Source organism: Geotrypetes seraphini, chromosome 13, assembly GCF_902459505.1.
Source record: "Geotrypetes seraphini chromosome 13, aGeoSer1.1, whole genome shotgun sequence".
Lineage (NCBI taxonomy): Eukaryota > Metazoa > Chordata > Amphibia > Gymnophiona > Dermophiidae > Geotrypetes > Geotrypetes seraphini.
The window spans coordinates 2,728,904-2,746,494 of NC_047096.1; the positions used below are offsets into that span (position 1 = coordinate 2,728,904).

The 17,591-nt window shown below is 46.5% G+C and overlaps 1 protein-coding gene across 5 annotated transcripts in view; it reads left to right on the top strand.

Moving 5' to 3' along the window:
- Positions 1-17,591, top strand: part of NFASC (neurofascin) — a 168,969-nt gene that overhangs the window by 52,722 nt on the left and 98,656 nt on the right. For all 5 annotated transcript variants that reach the window (XM_033917585.1, XM_033917586.1, XM_033917587.1 and 2 more), the window contains exon 2: positions 16,618-16,770. In XM_033917585.1, the coding sequence (XP_033773476.1) occupies positions 16,680-16,770 (91 nt within the window). In that variant the 5' untranslated portion in view covers positions 16,618-16,679. The remainder of the gene's footprint in view (positions 1-16,617; positions 16,771-17,591) is intronic.

The window sequence follows — 17,591 nt, forward strand, 5'->3', positions numbered from 1 at the left end:
AGATGATTGTTAGCTTGGATATGTCGAAATGCCAGTGAAGGGAGGAGGTCTGTCCGCCGTTGCAGTAGGTAGGCGAAGGAAAGAGAGGGGGGGGGGGTTACGTAACGTGTTTGTATAATGGGAGCAAGGGGCTTTATCCATTATGTATCAGTAAGCTGCAAAGGGTTCAGTCGTTCATGTATTTCACAAGCAAACCAGTGCTATTCTGCGCGTGCCGACCCCTAAGCCAGCTTTGCTGCTCCTGCAGAATCCGGCTTCATAGCAGACCTGCTCTTTTTTTTCACCTCCATTCCCCTGACATGAGCGAAACAGCTGTTTCAGCATGATCTTGCTGGAATCCTCAGCCTGTACGTCCTGGAGTTCATCTGAGTCTCATCTTCAGTCCTTAGTTTCCTGGCACTGGGGTTTGAGTTGCAGAGAACCTCAGATTCGGGACTTTAGCCTTTGCCATTGGTGGTTATTGGAACTCAGAGCCTGAATGGCTGTCAGAGGAGGGTCCTGCACATTTCCTGCTGCTGCTTTCAATGGTCAGCAATACCACACACACTGTGTTTTAGGGAAAAAGTGAAGTTTTCAGTAAAATGTGGGGGGTTACAACCCCCCAAACCCCCCACAACGCAGCGCGATCTGTATAAAGTAAAGTAGGGGGTTCCCCACACACACACCTCCTGTCGTAGCCCTTTAAAACAGTCACTTTCTTCAGCGTGTGCCTTCGCATTGCGCTCAGTTGTCTGCGCAAGCCTTTGTCCCGGCGCGCTTTTGACCTGACACCAACCCTAATTGTAGCCATAAGCTGAAATCTTCTGCCCAGTGTGTGGTGGGAGCCAAAAAAAGCAAACGGAATTATTAGGAAAGGGGTGGTAAATAGAACCGCAAAAATGATAATGCCTCAGTGTCTTTATCAGATACGGGCATCACGCCGATACCAACAAACCACGAATACAGCACGGAGAGCTGAGCATCAGGTCTTCTCAGAGTCCCCGTATTCAGAGGGATTTTCTGAGTTTGAGGCACGGAAAGGAATAGCACGGGGATTTCATTTAATCCCCACACTATGCATCTGAAGCTGAAAACTCCCCACTATCAGGCTGCAGGATGTTGAAAGGAAAAGTCCGCAGGGTGTTTGTCTTTGAAAAGCAGCTTACAAGGTACAGATATATTGTTCCTGAAGTCCTGCTTGCTGAACATGACCTTGGTAAAGTAAGAACACAGCACGGATGCCTGAAGTGCAGATTTGGGGATGAAGCACAAAAAAAAAAAAAGCCCCACTATGGAAAAGGTTCATAAAAAAACAAACATTTTCTCTTTCCAAAATATTAAAAAGAATTGGAATGAATGGAAGACTTACTGCAGTGAACCATTTTTTGGGAAGTGATATTGCTGAAGAGCTGTCTGGTAAGATTTGCCTCTCTGCAATAAGAGTAGATACCCTGGATGGTGTGGATCATGTGAGAAGAACCTAGCAAAGCTTAAGGCAGCTAGGATTTAATGCCAAGAACTCATTTTCCCATCCTGTTCCTGTTCCTGCCCCATTCCTGTAAGCTCCATCCTCATCTGCACAAACCTCAAACACTTTAAAATCATAAGCGACAAAACTCATGAGGACAAGGACAAATTTGTCCCCGTGTCATTCTCTAGGAGGTTTTGATGTCCCTGTATAAGACTCTGGTGATACCTCATTTAGAATATTGTATACAATTCTGGAGGCTGCACCTTCAAAAAGATATATAAAGGATGGAGTCGGTCCAGAGGAAGGCTACTAAAATGGTGTGTGGTCTTCATCATAAGGCGTATGGGGACAGACTTAAAGATCTCAATCTGTATACTTTGGAGGAAAGACGTAATGTAAATGCGCATGAGGCAAGTCTCTTTCAGTTGAAAGGAACCTCTTGAAGGAAGGGGCATAGGATGAAGGTGAAAGGGGATAAACTCAGATGGAAAGGATGGTGAATAACTGGAACATCCTCCTGGTGGAGTTGTGAAGACAAAGGGCCAAATTCTATAAATGGCACCTCTATCAGCGATTTCTACAAAACTGGACGTTGGCCACGTGAACATAAACAAGACGAAGATCATGAACACGGAAAATAATGACGATTTTGAGCTTGAAGGCAATAGAATAGAAGTTGTAAAGGATTTCAATCTTCTGGGCTCTTTTGTAAACAAAGAAGCAACTAGCAGGGAGGAAATACTCTGCAGAATAGCACTTGGTCGCTCTTCAATGAAGGTTCTCGACAAAGTATTCGAAGGCAAGGAGGTAACACTTCAAATGAAGATCAGACTTGTCCACGCACACATTTTCTCAGTGGTCAGTTATGGATGCGAAAGCTGGACACTATGGAAACAAGACAGAAAGAAGATTGACTCATTTGAGCTTTGGTGCTGGAGAACTACCAAATCGATTCTGGAAGAGCTCAAACCGGCTAAGTCACTTAAAGCCCAAATGATGAAGTTATGACTGTCCTATTTTGGTCACACCATCAGAAGAAAGAGATCACTGGAGGAGGACATCATATTTGGGACAATCGAAGGAACCAGGCGAAGAGGGCGACCTGCAATCGGATGACTGGACATGTTGACAACAACCATAGGGATGACGCTGGAGGTCCTTTCCGGACTATCACCAAACCAATTTCTTTTTAGATCTGCAATTCATCAAGTCAAGCACGATCAATGGCACCTAACAAGAACAACATCATTTCTTAGAGTAGTTACAGTTTGATTACCTTCTTTGTTTCAGTTGGATCACTGGTGATTTATATTCTCTCTTTAGTTCACACTTTATTCTTCTAGATAGAATCAAATTGGGTCAATCCTTTCCTTTATTTAGATTGCATTTCACCTTCATATTTCATCGAGAAAGCTATTTCATATTCTATTGTCCACATTATGTCTTTGTAATCAACAACACATTGTAGGAATCTTCACAGTCTTTTCCTCTCTGCATTCATTGGTTAATTGCTGCCATCACTGAGGTGCTTCATAGTCACATTAAGGGCCCCTTTTCAAAAACCACGGTATTGATTCTCCCAAAGCCCGTTCAGTTCCTTTGGGCTTCGGTGCATTTGCTGTGGGGACATCTTGATTTTTCTTTGCTATTTGATTTTATTTTTCGTCTGTAGGCTGGTTTGTACTTATTTATTCATCCTTTTTTTCCTTGTATGCAATACAGTGGTGCCTCACACAACGAACTTAATTGGTTCCAGGAGCAAGTTTGTTATGCGAAACGTTCGTTATGTGAAACGCGTTTTCCCATAAGAATACATGTAAAAAAAAATAATTCGTTCTGCAGCATAAAATATGCTAAGATGACATAAAAAAAGATAAATTTTTGGTTATTATTTTTATTTAGATACATCTAAAAACATAATTGTTTTTTAAAACAACACACATTTTTTAAATTTAAAGACAGACTAAGTAGAGTCTAATTTTACAGTGAGAGAGGGCAGAGTCTCAGCGGCAAAAACTGGGACTTAACTGTTCATTTTTTTTTTTTTTCTACCGTGTTTCCCCGATGATAAGGCAGGGCCATCAAATAAGACAGCCCCCCCTTTTTAGAAAAAAATGTAAAATAAGGCACCCCCCCGCAAATAAGCCACCCACCGATACCTGCGCTTACCCGAATCGGGTGGTACGGTGGGTGACTCCGTGTGGTCCCTGGCACCCCCGACACGATCGGGGCAAGAGGGAGCCCAAGCCCTCTTGCCCCCCGACTCCCCGACACGATCGGGGCAAGAGGGAGCCCAAGCCCTCTTGCCCCCCCCGACTCCCCGACACGATCGGGGCAAGAGGGAGCCCAAGCCCTCTTGCCCCCCCCCCCCGACTCCCCGACACGATCGGGGCAAGAGGGAGCCCAAGCCCTCTTGCCCCCCGACTCCCCGACACGATCGGGGCAAGAGGGAGCCCAAGCCCTCTTGCCCCCCCGACTCCCCGACACGATCGGGGCAAGAGGGAGCCCAAGCCCTCTTGCCCCCCCGACTCCCCGACACGATCGGGGCAAGAGGGAGCCCAAGCCCTCTTGCCCCGCCGATTCCCCAACTCCCCGACAATATCGGGCCAGAAGGGAGCCCAAGTCCTCCTGGCCACGGCGACCCCCTTAACCCCACCCTGCACTACATTACGGGCAGGAGGGATCCCAGGCCCTCCTGCCCTCGACGCAAACCCCCCCTCCCCCCAACGACCGCCCCCCCCAAGAACCTCCGACCGCCCCCCCAGCCGACCCGCGACCCCCCTGGCCGACCCCCACGACACCCCCAACCCCCTTCCCCGTACCTTTCTGTAGTTGGCCGGACAGACGGGAGCCAAACCCGCCTGTCCGGCAGGCAGCCAACGACGGAATGAGGCCGGATTGGCCCATCCGTCCCAAAGCTCCGCCTACTGGTGGGGCCTAAGGCGCCTGGGCCAATCAGAATAGGCCCGGGAGCCTTAGGTCCCTCCTGGGGGCAGGGCCTGAGGCACATGGTCGGGTTGGGCCCATGTGCCTCAGGCCCCGCACCCAGGAGGGACCTAAGGCTCCCGGGCCTATTCTGATTGGCCCAGGCGCCTTAGGCCCCACCAGTAGGCGGAGCTTTGGGACGGATGGGCCAATCCGGCCTCATTCCGTCGTTGGCTGCCTGCCGGACAGGCGGGTTTGTCTCCTGTCTGTCCGGCCAACTACAGAAAGGTACGGGGAAGGGGGTTGGGGGTGTCGTGGGGGTCGGCCAGGGGGGTCGCGGGTCGGCTGGGGGGCGGTCGGAGGTTCTTGGGGGGGGGCGGTCGTTGGGGGGAGGGGGGGTTTGCGTCGAGGGCAGGAGGGCCTGGGATCCCTCCTGCCCGTAATGTAGTGCAGGGTGGGGTTAGGGGGTCGCCGTGGCCAGGAGGACTTGGGCTCCCTCCTGGCCCGATCGTGTCGGGGAGTCGGGGGGGCAAGAGGGCTTGGGCTCCCTCTTGCCCCGATCGTGTCGGGGAGTCGGGGGGGCAAGAGGGCTTGAGCTCCCTCTTGCCCCGATCGTGTCGGGGAGTCGGGGGGGCAAGAGGGCTTGGGCTCCCTCTTGCCCCGATCGTGTCGGGGAGTCGGGGGGGCAAGAGGGCTTGAGCTCCCTCTTGCCCCGATCGTGTCGGGGAGTCGGGGGGGCAAGAGGGCTTGGGCTCCCTCTTGCCCCGATCGTGTCGGGGAGTCGGGGGGGCAAGAGGGCTTGGGCTCCCTCTTGCCCCGATCGTGTCGGGGAGTCGGGGGGGGGCAAGAGGGAGCCAGGCGGAGAGAGGGCAGTTAAGCGCAGTGCCTGCGCGGAAGGATGCAGCTCGGGCGACTTCGTTGTGTGAAACGAAGTTCGTTGTACGAATCAAGACATAAAGTTCGTTGTGCGCAGCGTTCGCTGTGCGAGGCGTCCGTTATGCGAGGCACCACTGTATGTAGATAACTGTGACTCCTGCGGCAGGCATTCGTGTTGTAACCCAGATCTATGTTGGGTTCATCTGTCAATGGTGCTATCTTCTGATGGACATTGTGACCTGAATTTATATGTTTCATTGTACCAATTTTTGACTGACATTAGATGAAATCGTTAGGCCTTTTTATTGTGATATGATTTTATTAGCAAAGTGTTGAACTTGGGGAAATCCGCTGCTTATTTCCAGGATAACATCTTTTGTACTCTTTGGGATCTTACCAGGTGCTTGTGAACTGGGTTGGCCACTGCTGGAAATGGGATGCTGGGCTTGATGGGCCTTCGGTCTGCGCTTATGTTCCTCTCTCCTTTTTTGTGGGAAATCCATGGTCCGTCCCTACTCTTGTTATTTGTTTTTGTCCCTCAAGGAAAACCGAAGAGAACAATAGTCAGGAAAATCCAGTCTGGGGTGTTGTTGCCTCCATTACATTACATTAAAAACGCTTTTTATATTCCGCCAGAGCCCTTATGAGTTCCAGGCGCGTTACAACAAACCCCGTTAAACAGATACCCTCTTTACATTGAAGGAGTTTTTCTGGACTCTTGAGTTTGCTGAGGCTGGTACATTGGCAGGTGCCCTTCGTGGATGGTATCTGGAGATGGTCATTTCTTCAGGTGTGTGTGTCTGAGTCACACAGGTGGGCTGTGGATTTCCATCATTTTTGGAGTAGCTTGCTGTGGACTTGCAAATTTAAGTTACTTATAAATATTTAAGGTATGGGCTGAAAGGTAATGCGATTGCACCCATTAAAATGCCCTCTCCGTGTGGGCTTTGGGTCCCTGCAGTGGTCATTATGGATCTGAGTCTGGACTGAATTGAGAGACACTGTTGAAAATGTTCAGTCCTGCAGAAAACCTTTTTCGCCGCTTTCCTCCATTACTGCTTTGTGCCTGGATTTCAGCCTATAGACATCGGTGAGGGGGATGAGATGGAGAGCTGACCTATGTGATAAAGTTGACCTCGGCTATTGTCCAAAGGGTCAATATTCTATTAGAGGTCAGAGCAGCTCCTCCCCTAGCAGCCAGGGTTAAATGGACCCCGTTGCCCCCCCTCTTCACACATGGCAGATGGATGCTCTGGCTTGGAGCTGCTGGAGATGTGTTAGGATGGAGAGTGCAGGAGGGGGGGAGTGAGCAGCTGCAGAGCTGTGACAGGTCCCCCCCTTCCCCACATGGCTTTCATTTCAGAAAACACTGAGGCTCTCACATCCTGTAGGAGGTCCAGTGAAGCAAACTGCATCCCTCTGCCAGAAGATCTCCTCTGCCTAGCATCTGATCTTACTTGCAAGTAGGTTTTCTACTTTCTATTTTGCTCGTTCATCCTTAAAGTGGAATCACTGCTGTATCAGATGAGCCTCAAGAATAGATTTTTTTTTTTTCCCTTTTGCTGACTGTGCGATTTATGCCTGGAATCATTTTTCTCTGACGTGTATGACGGATTGGGGGGGGGTGTGAGTGAGTTAAAGCATGGATCGGAGCAAGGCCTGGTGCTGTCACACCCTCCTGAGCAGGTAGGACCAGGACACAAAAGCCTGTAAGGAGAGAGTGATTGCACCTGTGGAGCTTGATTGTTCGATTATCACACAGTGAAATATTGAAACAAAGGGTGAGATGTACTAATGTCATGAACTTGCATTTTTAGTAAATAAGCATCATTGTGTTTTGGTAAATTATGCGCATTAATTGTACAACAGCGCATTTTAGTAACTGTAGCCCAGAATGAGTTCCTACATGTTTTTCCTACTTGAATATTTATTTATTGGGGTTTATTTAATGGTCTCACAGGATAGTCTACATTAGAGAATGACACGGGGACAAATTTGTCCCTGCAGGAACGCAATTTCCCTGTCCCGTCCCTCTAAGCTCTGCCTTAAGCGCACAAGCGTCAAAACACATGATTTTAAAGTATTTGAGGCTTGTACAGATGAAGATGGAGTTTGCAGGATTGGGGCAGGGACAGTATGGGAAAATGAGTTCCCACGGGAACGGGGAAAAATTTGGCCCCATATCATTCACTAGTCTACATCTGAGCTGGAGTCCCAGGACAGATGGGCTTATAAGGGTCCCTACATTTTTCACATGAAGGGACACAGAGAATATTTTGGCTCTCCAAGAGTGGCAGATGGTGGCAGGGTCCCCCTTGGAAAAGAGTTTGCTGAGGATGGGAGGTTGGGGACCATGTCTGGCCCTTTCACTGATTCCAGTGCTGGGGAAGGAGGAGCATTCCTGTCCCGCCCTCCACATCATGGCTGAGCAAGGGAGGCTAGTGGACGGGGTGCAATTTTGCCTCCCTCTTCTTGCTTTGCACCCTGTGTGCCCGTGAGTATAGCTAGGTACAGCTTGAGGCAGGGGACAGGGCTCCGAGGTGTGTGGCAGGAAATCTGACCTCCCCCTTTCCCCAGGTGGAGTTTGTGAATGACGCACTCTCCTACTCACTCCCTCCCCCCCATACACTTTTCTCTCTCTTGTCCCTCTCTTTCCCTTCCCCTATCCTGCAGTTCTGGATCCACACGCATTTCCAGCTCTGGATTGCTGAGGATGCAGCGCCCTGACACACAGCTGCATTGGTGTCAGGGCCAGATTAAGGCCAACTGATGCCCTAAGCACAGCCCAAAAACAGAGCCCTTCAGCCCTTCCTTTGCTTAACTGACATGACATTAAGACTCAATAAGTGCCGAGAAATTCCACTACTATGAATTATTTCTATAGAGCTACCAGACGTACACAGCACTGTACAGAGTCACAAAGAAGACAGTCCCTTCTCGAAAGAGCTTACAATTAGACAAAGACAGACAAACACGATGTCGTGGATACAGTTAAGGGGAAGGGTTAATCTGCTGGCTGGGTTGGGGGCAGAGGGGAGTCCAGGACAATCAAGCCATGGTGATATCACTGATGAGGTGGGCTCTTATTGGTGGAATGAGGCATTATGACATCACAAGCTCAGCTCTGCTTCCCAAAGACTAAAACTCTTCACTCTACTACCGTGAATGATTTCTATAGCGCTACCAGACATACACAGCTGTTCAGAGTCACAAAGAAGACAGTCTCTGCTCAAAAGAGCTTACAATCTAAACAGACAAGAGAGACAAACAGGATGATGCGATTAGAAAAACACTGAAATTCATGTTGGATAGTGGGGAGCAGTGAAAATGTTGAGGGTATGATAGGTAGGGGGAAAACTCTATAATTCCCCCTTCCCTTGGTTTCCTAAGCACATGCTTATTTTGCTTAAAGGGGAATCAAGGGCTGATTTGTGCATCCCAAAAAACCATAAGCACTGTGGCCAGGATCCCTTACCATCAAGAGCAGGGATCACCCCTCTTCCCCCCTGGTAACAAGGGCGTCCAGTGAGTCAGAGCTGAACTGTGGTCATGAGGATCTTCGGTGGATTGGCTTCTGGCAATTTCAGTGGCTATTCCAGTCAGTTGTTCTCTCACCGAATTCCCAGGACCAGGGGGAATCTGAGCACTCGGCAGAGAGATAGAGAGGGACCTTCTTGAAGCTGATTCTGGACTGCTGTCATCTAGCTCAGTGGTTCCCAACCCTGTCCTGGAGGACCACCAGGCCAATCGGGTTTTCAGGCTAGCTCTAATGAATATGCATGGAGCAGATTTGCATGCCTGCCACTTCCATTATATGCAAATCTCTGTCATGCATATTCATTAGGGCTAGCCCGAAAACCCAATTGGCTTGGTGGTCCTCCAGGACAGGGTTGGGAACCACTGATCTAGCTGGCTTAAATCACTGAACTGCAGGCTGGATCAGATTCGCAAGAAACATCATTTCCAAGGACTGGATGAGCAAGACAGACATGGGACGGTAGCATGGAATGCTGCTACTATTTGGGTTTTTGCCAGGTACTTGTGACCTGGGTTGGCCACTGTTGGAAACAGGATACGGGACTTGATGGACCTTCAGTCTGACCCAGTACAGTATAGGATAATCGAGCTATTGTGACATCACTGATGAGGTTAGGCATTGGTGGAAAGAGGCATTATGACATCACAATCTTAGCTCTGGAATGCTGCTACTATTTGGGTTTTTGCCAGGTACTTGTGACTTGGATTGGCCTCCGTGAAGATGGGACACTTGGCTGGATGGACCATTAGGCTATTCTTATGTAAACCCCTGGTCTAGAGCAGTGAACAGAGGTTCAAGGAAAGAAAGGCTGGCAGACACTGTGTGTGGCCTGGGCAGGGGCCTTTATCTCCCCTTGCATCAGGTGCATCTTCCACTTCAGACTCTAAAGGATGGACTTATCATACCTTTAAGACTTTTTTTTCTTCTTTCTTCTGTAGCTTGGTTGGAACTGGAACTGGGGACTGAGTGGAGTAGAACGAGTACAAGTGGATCGATATTTCACTCCGTCAAAAATTACAAAGACTAAGGGACACTTGATGAAGTTACAGGGAAATACTTTTAAAAGCAATAGGAGGAAATATTTTTAAACTTAGAACTGGAATGCATTACCAGAGGTTGTGGTAAGAGCGGAGAGTGTAGCTGGTTTAAAGAAAGGTTTGGACAGGTTCCTGGAGGAAAAGTCCATAGTCTGTTATTGAGAAAGACATGGGGGAAGCCACTTCTCGCCCTGGATCAGTAGCATGGGATGTTGCTACTCTTTGGATTTTGGCCAGGTACTAGTAACTAGGATTGGCCACCATGAGAACGGGCTACTGGGCCAGTGCCCCCACCAAGACAGCGCCTGGGATTGTCCACCCCCACCCCTCCCCTTTACCATTCCACTAGGCACATTTAACCTATTAGTACCACTGAATATCTGCATTTACCAGTCTGGGGGGCAGAGTTGGCACCTTATATGCCAGGCAAATTGGGCTGCATAAAACCCAGTCCTAGCTTTATCCTGTTTCACTCAGGAAGTTACGTGCTGAATATTACATTCACAAGAAAACAGGCGATGATTACTTCCCAAAACTCGGAAAGTAGAACAAACAGCAAAGACTCTGGTGCTCAATACCTTTTATTGATATGTCGTGACTCGATCGTGTTTCGGTCCAACAGGGCCTGCCTCAGGAGTCTAGTATTAGAAAGATGTAATATCTTCCTAGAAATGGCATAAAAACTTTCTCATACGGCGTAGCAAATGGCTCAGCAAGCTGACGCAGCAATTCGTAGTGGAAAAACTGAAACCACACTTTTCCTCCACGGGAGCAAAATGTGCGGAGCCATTTGCTATGCCGTATGAGAGTTTTTATGCCATTTCTAGGAAGATATTACATCTTTCTAATACTAGACTCCTGAGGCAGGCCGAAACACGATCGTGTCGAGTCACGACATATCAATAAAAGGTATTGAGCACCAGAGTCTTTCTTCACTGTTTTTTCTACTTTCCGAATATTGCACTCAACCAGATAAGAAATAGTTTCAAGTTTATTATAAAATTTGATTAATCGCTTATTCAAAATTCTAAGCGATGAACAAATCAATAAAATTACAAAATAGGGGGAACAAACAAAAGTAACAAAAAAAACAACCTTACAAAACAAATTGAAGACTAACTTAACAAACATAATAAAACGTGAGGAAAGGATGGGGAGAGAAATACAATTTGGTTGATAGAAGAAAAGACAGTTATGGAAGGGAAGGAATGAAGAATCTCAAAGAAGTTATGAAAATAAAATGAAGCTTGACCTGGGGCTAATGACGGCCCCCCAAAAATGCTGGCTGTCGCCACCTGAATATTCAACCTACTGTGTTTCCTCATTGGTTTTTAGTGAGGGGATGCTGTAGTCTGGTTCCTAATTTAACTTCTATTGCATTTTTTCTGTTCTTTTTAATAAAGCACACTGATTGGAGCCCTGGGTGTTTTCCTGTCTCCAGATCTGCGTTTTTTTCTACCTGAGGCAATGGGGGGGAGGGTTAAGTGACTTGCCCAAGGTCAAAAGGAGCAGCAGTGGAATTTGAACCTGGCTCTCCTGGTCCTCAGGCCACTGATTTAGTTACTAGGCCAGAATCAAAGCCCAGATGTACGGACGGTGCTAGGGACTTTTGGGTCTGCCTTGGACTGGTTACCACTCACCAATGTACAGTGCTGTGTACTGTACATGTAGCACACTATCTAGCAAACAATGCATATTATTCTTATGTTTGGACAATCAGGGTTATTTTTTGCTTTTTTTTTTTTTTGGGGGGGGGACTTTTCCTGCATCTCCACACATAGCTCTTTAGCGTTGTTCTTGAGAGGCTGGAGTTGTGCTCTGATGCCCTTCTCCAAATGATACAACCAGGTCTCTTGCTAACAACAGAATGTCTATCAGAGTCTGACAGCTGGCAGGGGAGCACACAGACCCTTATTGTCACCCTGACAATGAGTTGATAGTGATGGGAAGGCCAGATTCTCAAGTTAAACTTGTCCTGCCTGATGATTTCACTGCATCCCTTCAGGATCCTCGAAGCATGAACTGCTGAATCCCTCCCATGTGTACATGGAGTGGACAGGCCCATTGTGCACTCATGCTGAATGTCACGGTCACTCATAAGTGTGTGTGCACAGCTAAGTCTGGCACTTTCAGTTTGGGGCCTAGAGGATGGCAGTTCCTGTTGCTGAGGACGTTTGAGGGCCTTGTGCAACTTTAATGTTCAGGGAGATAGATGGAAGGAGGAGGGAGATCTGGCTCTGTAGTTATCTTTGAGTTCAGGAAAAGTGGGCTTGAGGGGTTCTCGACTCCAAATTTTTTTCCCCACTTTGGGCAGCTGAAAGAAGGGATTGTGTGGTGTTAGTCTGCATATTCTGTCTTATTTGACTGTTAGGAAGGAGAGGTGAGGCTGACCCCGCCCACATCCTAGGAATCAGATACACTATTATTTATTGGAATTTATTCTGTCATACTTCAAATTAATGTCGGAGCAGTTTGCAAATGTGAAGGACGGGTGCCAAAGGGTTCACAACCTAGAAATGTAAAAAGCCAAATCAAAAACCCATGTCTTACCCCATCCTGAATTTCTCTCTTTCCAAATATCGAGCGGAAGAACATTTCAAACTGATGAGGCCAAACAGCAGGAAACTAGGCAAGTGAACAAAACATAGACACCACCCCCCCTCTCCAGAAAACTTTTCTAACTGAACATTAAATCTTAGCTACCAAGTTTCAGAGCATTCTTCAAGCTTCGCCAGATCCTTCCTCATGTTCTTCACACCATCTGGGGTGTCTTCTCTCTTGCAGATTGTGGTATCATCCGCAGAGGCAAATCTTACCTGACAGCCCTTCAGCAATATCATTTAGAAAAATGTTAAAAAGAACAGAACCTGGTAACATCCCTTTCATCAGAGCGATCTCCACTGACTACTACCCTCTGTCATAGGATTACCAGATTTTCCAAACAGAATCTCAAAGAGTAACAAGATTCCAGAATCCCAACTAGTAGCAACATTCCAAACAGAATCCCAAAGAGTAACAAGATTCCGGAATCCCAAGTAGTAGCAACATTCCAAACAGAATCCCAAAGAGTAACAAGATTCTGGAATCCTAAGTAGTAGCAACATTCCAAACAGAATCCCAAAGAGTAACAAGATTCCGAAATCCCAACTAGTAGCAACATTCCAAACAGAATTCCAAAGAGTAACAAGATTCCAGAATCCCAAGTAGTAGCAACATTCCAAACAGAATCCCAAAGAGTAACAAGATTATGGAATCCCAAGTAGTAGCAACATTCCAAACAGAATCCCAAAGAGTAACAAGATTCCGGAATCCCAAGTAGTAGCAACATTCCATGCTACTCATCCAGGGCAAGCAGTGGCTTCCTCCATGTCTGTCTCAATAGCGGACTATGGACTTTTCCTTCAGGAACTTGCCCAAACTTTTCTTAAAACCAGCTATGTTAACCACTCTTACCACATTCTTTGGGAAAGAGTTCCAGAGCTTATCTATTTGTTGAGTGAAAAAATGTTTCCTAAAGTATTTCCCTGTAACTTCATCGAGTGTCCCTTAGTCTTGTCATTTTTGCTGGAATAAAACAATGTAACACTTGTACCCGTTCTACTCCATTCAGGATTTTGTAGACTTCAATCCTATCTCCCCTCAGCCGTCTCTTTTCCAAGCTGAAGAGCCCCAACCATTTTAGTCTTTCCTCAAACGAGAGGAGTTCCATCCCCTTTACCATCTTGGTCGCTCTTCTTTGAACCTTTTCTAGTTCTGTTATATCTTTTTTGAGATAATGAGACCAGAATTGAATGCAACAGCATGGAGCAATATAGAGGCATTATAATGTTTTTGGTCTTATTCAGCATCCCTTTCCTAATAATTCCTAGCATCCTGTTTGCTTTTTTGGCCTCTGGTGCACATTGGGAAGAAGGTTTCAGCGTATTGTCTATGATGACGCCTAGATCTTTTTCTTGGGCTCTGACCCCTAAGGAGGACCTAGTATCTGGTGCCTATGATCTTCCCAATGTGCATCACCCCTCTACAGAAACTTTTTTTTATCAAACGAAAATCTTTCATGCTAATTTGCATCGAAATACACATAATAAGTACAATTTTAGGCTATCAAACACGTACAGGGAAGCAGCGAGAAGTCTCCCTCTCAGCTCTCTCTTCCCCATGCATCTGTACCTTACTCCTATCCCACCACATCAAATATTTATTTCTCCCTCCCTAAGCCCAACAATTCTCCTTTCTTCATTTCCCCATGTGCACATCCCTCTTTCCTCTCACTCAGACACCCAATTCTCCCTTTCTGTTCCCTCCCCATCTCAGCATCTCTTTACCTTACTTCCTCCATTCTTTCATCCTGAGTCCCAAGTTCATGCTCCCCTCCCTCCCTCCCTCCATTCTGTGTCCCAAGTTCATGCCCCCTCCCTCCTTCCTTCTTTCCATCTTTTCTCCAAAGTTTGTACTTCCTCCCTTTCTTCTGTGTCCCAACATGCCTCTTTTTTCTCATGTCCTAACATGCCCCTCTTTGTCCTTCTCTAATCTAATCTAGTCTTCAATTTATATACCGGGTCATCTCGCAACGGAGCTTGACTCGGTTCACCTGTAATTAAGACTAGAGTGCATAAAAGAAAGAGAGGATAAAAGAAAAAAGAGCTGGATTATCATCAATTCTTTGATACTATAGTTAAGCCATTTAAATGTTGTGTAAACAGCAGAGTTTTCAAGGCTTTACGAAATTGTTGTAGCTGGCCTGGAAGTCTAATGGAGTCAGGAAGTCCATTCCACATCTCTACCAGTTTGAAGGCAAAAGATTGACTAAGCTTTCCTATAGATTTAATCTCCTTAAAAGAAGGGAAAGATAGTTTATACCTCTTTGTCCTTCTCTCCTTCTATTCTGTGTCCCACGTTCGTGTCTTCCTCCCGCGGGTGTTTACCTGTTCTGGTCAGCTCCCTCCTTCCAGCCGCACTTCTCTTCACAAAGCCACAGCTGTGGTTCCTACCCATGGCCTGACCCGGAAGCCTAGAGGAAAAGTTTTCGGGGCAGCCGTGGGCAGCATGTAAGAGCCGCTGTTCACGGCTTTATGAAGAGAAGTGCGGCTGGGAGGAGGAAGCCGGCCAAAACCTCAGGGACTGCATGTAATGTAAGTACAATAAAAATTTATGTGCATCCCAGTTCAGCATAGCCCACGGCCCGGTGGCTGGATACCCCTGTCTTAAATAATCTGATTTTTTTCCTGTTCAGTTGAAAGAGTAATCAAGAGGTAAGCCCTTGTAGAAATAACCTGGACATATCCAAAAATCTAAAGATTCACTGGCTGCCATCCCTTGGGCTTCTTTAACTGGTGCAGTTTGAGATATGTATATCAGCAACTGGAAAAATTCATATCATCTACTTTATCAGGCTATAATATCTCCTTCAGACAGAAGATGAGCAGGAGGAAAATTCAATATACAAATAGTTTTATCATGTAATTGATTTTGAAAAAATTCTAACTAGCTTTGCAAAACCAGGTTCTCCTGAATGAAAGATGTTGAGGCATTCTGCAAATTAGACTCTAAAAGATGGGTCTGAGACAATCTGGAGTCCATAGTAGGAATCTTATTATCCAAATTAGAAAATTGCTTACTGTGCTAAGGGGGAGATTTAATCCAGTCTTCAGTCTTAACTGCAACCTTCCAAATCTTTTATTTGAATTCATCATCTGAATTTGCTAAGTTAGGACACACCTCGGCTGTTGTGTAGGAACAACCTGAGGATATATAGAAGGGGTTCTATGGGACAGCCACACCTCAAATATTGGGTGCAATTCTGGTCACTTCATCTCAAAAGAGATATAGCAGAATTAGAAAAGGTGCCGAGAAAGGCGACGGAAATATAAAATGGGATGGGATGACTTCCTATGAAGAAGTACTAAAGCAATTAGGGCTCTTCATCCTGGAGAAGAGATGGCTCAAGGGAGATACAGTTTGATAAGAGATCTATAAAATTCTGGATAGAATGGAACTGGTAGATGTGAATCGCTTGTTTACTCTTTCTAAAAATACGAGGACTAGGGGGTATGCGATGAAGCTACCAAGTAGTAGATTTAAAACAAACTGGAGAAAATATTTCTTCACTCAACATGTAATTACGGTAAACTCTGAAATTTGTTGCCAGAGAATGAGGTGAAAGAAGCTAGCTTAGCAGGGTTAAAAAAAGATATGGATAATTTCCGAAAACAAAAGTCCATAAGCTGTTATGGAAATGGGGAAATCCACTGCTTAATCCTAGGATAAGCAGCATAAAATCTGTTTTACTTGTGACCTGGGTTGTCACAAGAACATAAGAGTTGCCATACTGGGAGAGACTAAATGTATGGCGACTCTTATGATAGATAATCACAGTGCTGGGAGGTAATGCCAACTTGGGAGGACCACCCGAGCAGGGGAGGATGGAGCGGAGTGGACCACCCCACTCAGAGGTTCCAGAGGTAGATGAATCATCAGGAGGGAGGAGCCTCTGATCTTCGGGATGCTAGTACCTTCAGCTTTCCCCTTGGGCTTGACCACTAAGAGGAAAATAAACAGGAGGCCTAGGTCCTCCTTGGCTCCCAGGGGACACACCCTGTAGCTGTATACCACAGTCCTGGTACTGCTTTTGTAAAGATTCCCCACCGGCAGCTGACAAATCCAGACGCCAACACATATCACATCCATATGCTCCAAAGGGGGTCCTGGCAAGATAGGGCACAGCTGCTCCCCCCTTATTTCAACTCCTCATTGTTCAACAGGCACTCAGGTTTCTTTTCTTTCTCTTTCAGAGCGAGTGAGTGACGGTCTGAAGTAACAGAAGCCAGGGAGAGGCGTTCTCTCTGCCTGCAGGATGGGGATGTGGAGGTTCCCGCTGTCACACGCAGGAGCGTTGCTGTTCTGCTTGTATCCCCTCATCACAGCCATCGAGGTCCCTCTGCATCGTAAGTTCTCTACCAGGCCCCTCTTGGCTCCTGCCAGCTGCCACATCGCGCCCATGTCATAAAGGTTGGACTTCTGACCTTGCGGGAGTAGTGGTCTTCTGTCCTGCCCCTGATTCCTTATTCTACACAGAATTCCTTCTCCCCCACCCCCAAACCCAGTGACTCGCCAGGCATGTTTGTACAAAACATAACAAAGGCTTCTGAGAGCCCCCAAACCACTGGTCTTCCCAAATAAAGTGCAGCTGTCTGGCAGTAGACCTGGTTTGTAATGAGTCATTTGGGTTTTGGAGAAGGGTTTTAACGCTCTGCTTTGGAATAAAGACCAGAAAGACATAAGCTGGTAACTTTTCTTAGAAAGTCCCTCTGCATTATTGAAAGTACACCCCAGGAGCTCAAAGGACAAGAGAGCAAGTTTACTCCAAGTAGAGACCTGCTCTTTTTCACTTCAAACACCTCAGGGATAGTGGGCACTTTAACTTATTATGCTAATTCATCCTAAAGTGTTATAGGGTGTTGAATCAGTAGATGGGAACTCGTTTAGCTAAAATCAGCTGGCAACCCATAGACTCAACAGCGGTCAGCAGACTAAGATAAGTTCCTCGACTTAAGGCTGAAAAATGGGATTGAGTATCACAGGAATAAGATAAATGATGCAAATTCAGAAGCGATATTAAATTATTGATTTTGAATTCTTCAATTTTATTGTTACAACACCAGGGTATTTTGGGCCAATCAGTAAGATTTTGTACAAATACAGATAAAAAGGAAAGAAAACTTAAAAAATTTTTTTTAGGATTATTAATTATAGATCTTACAATTAG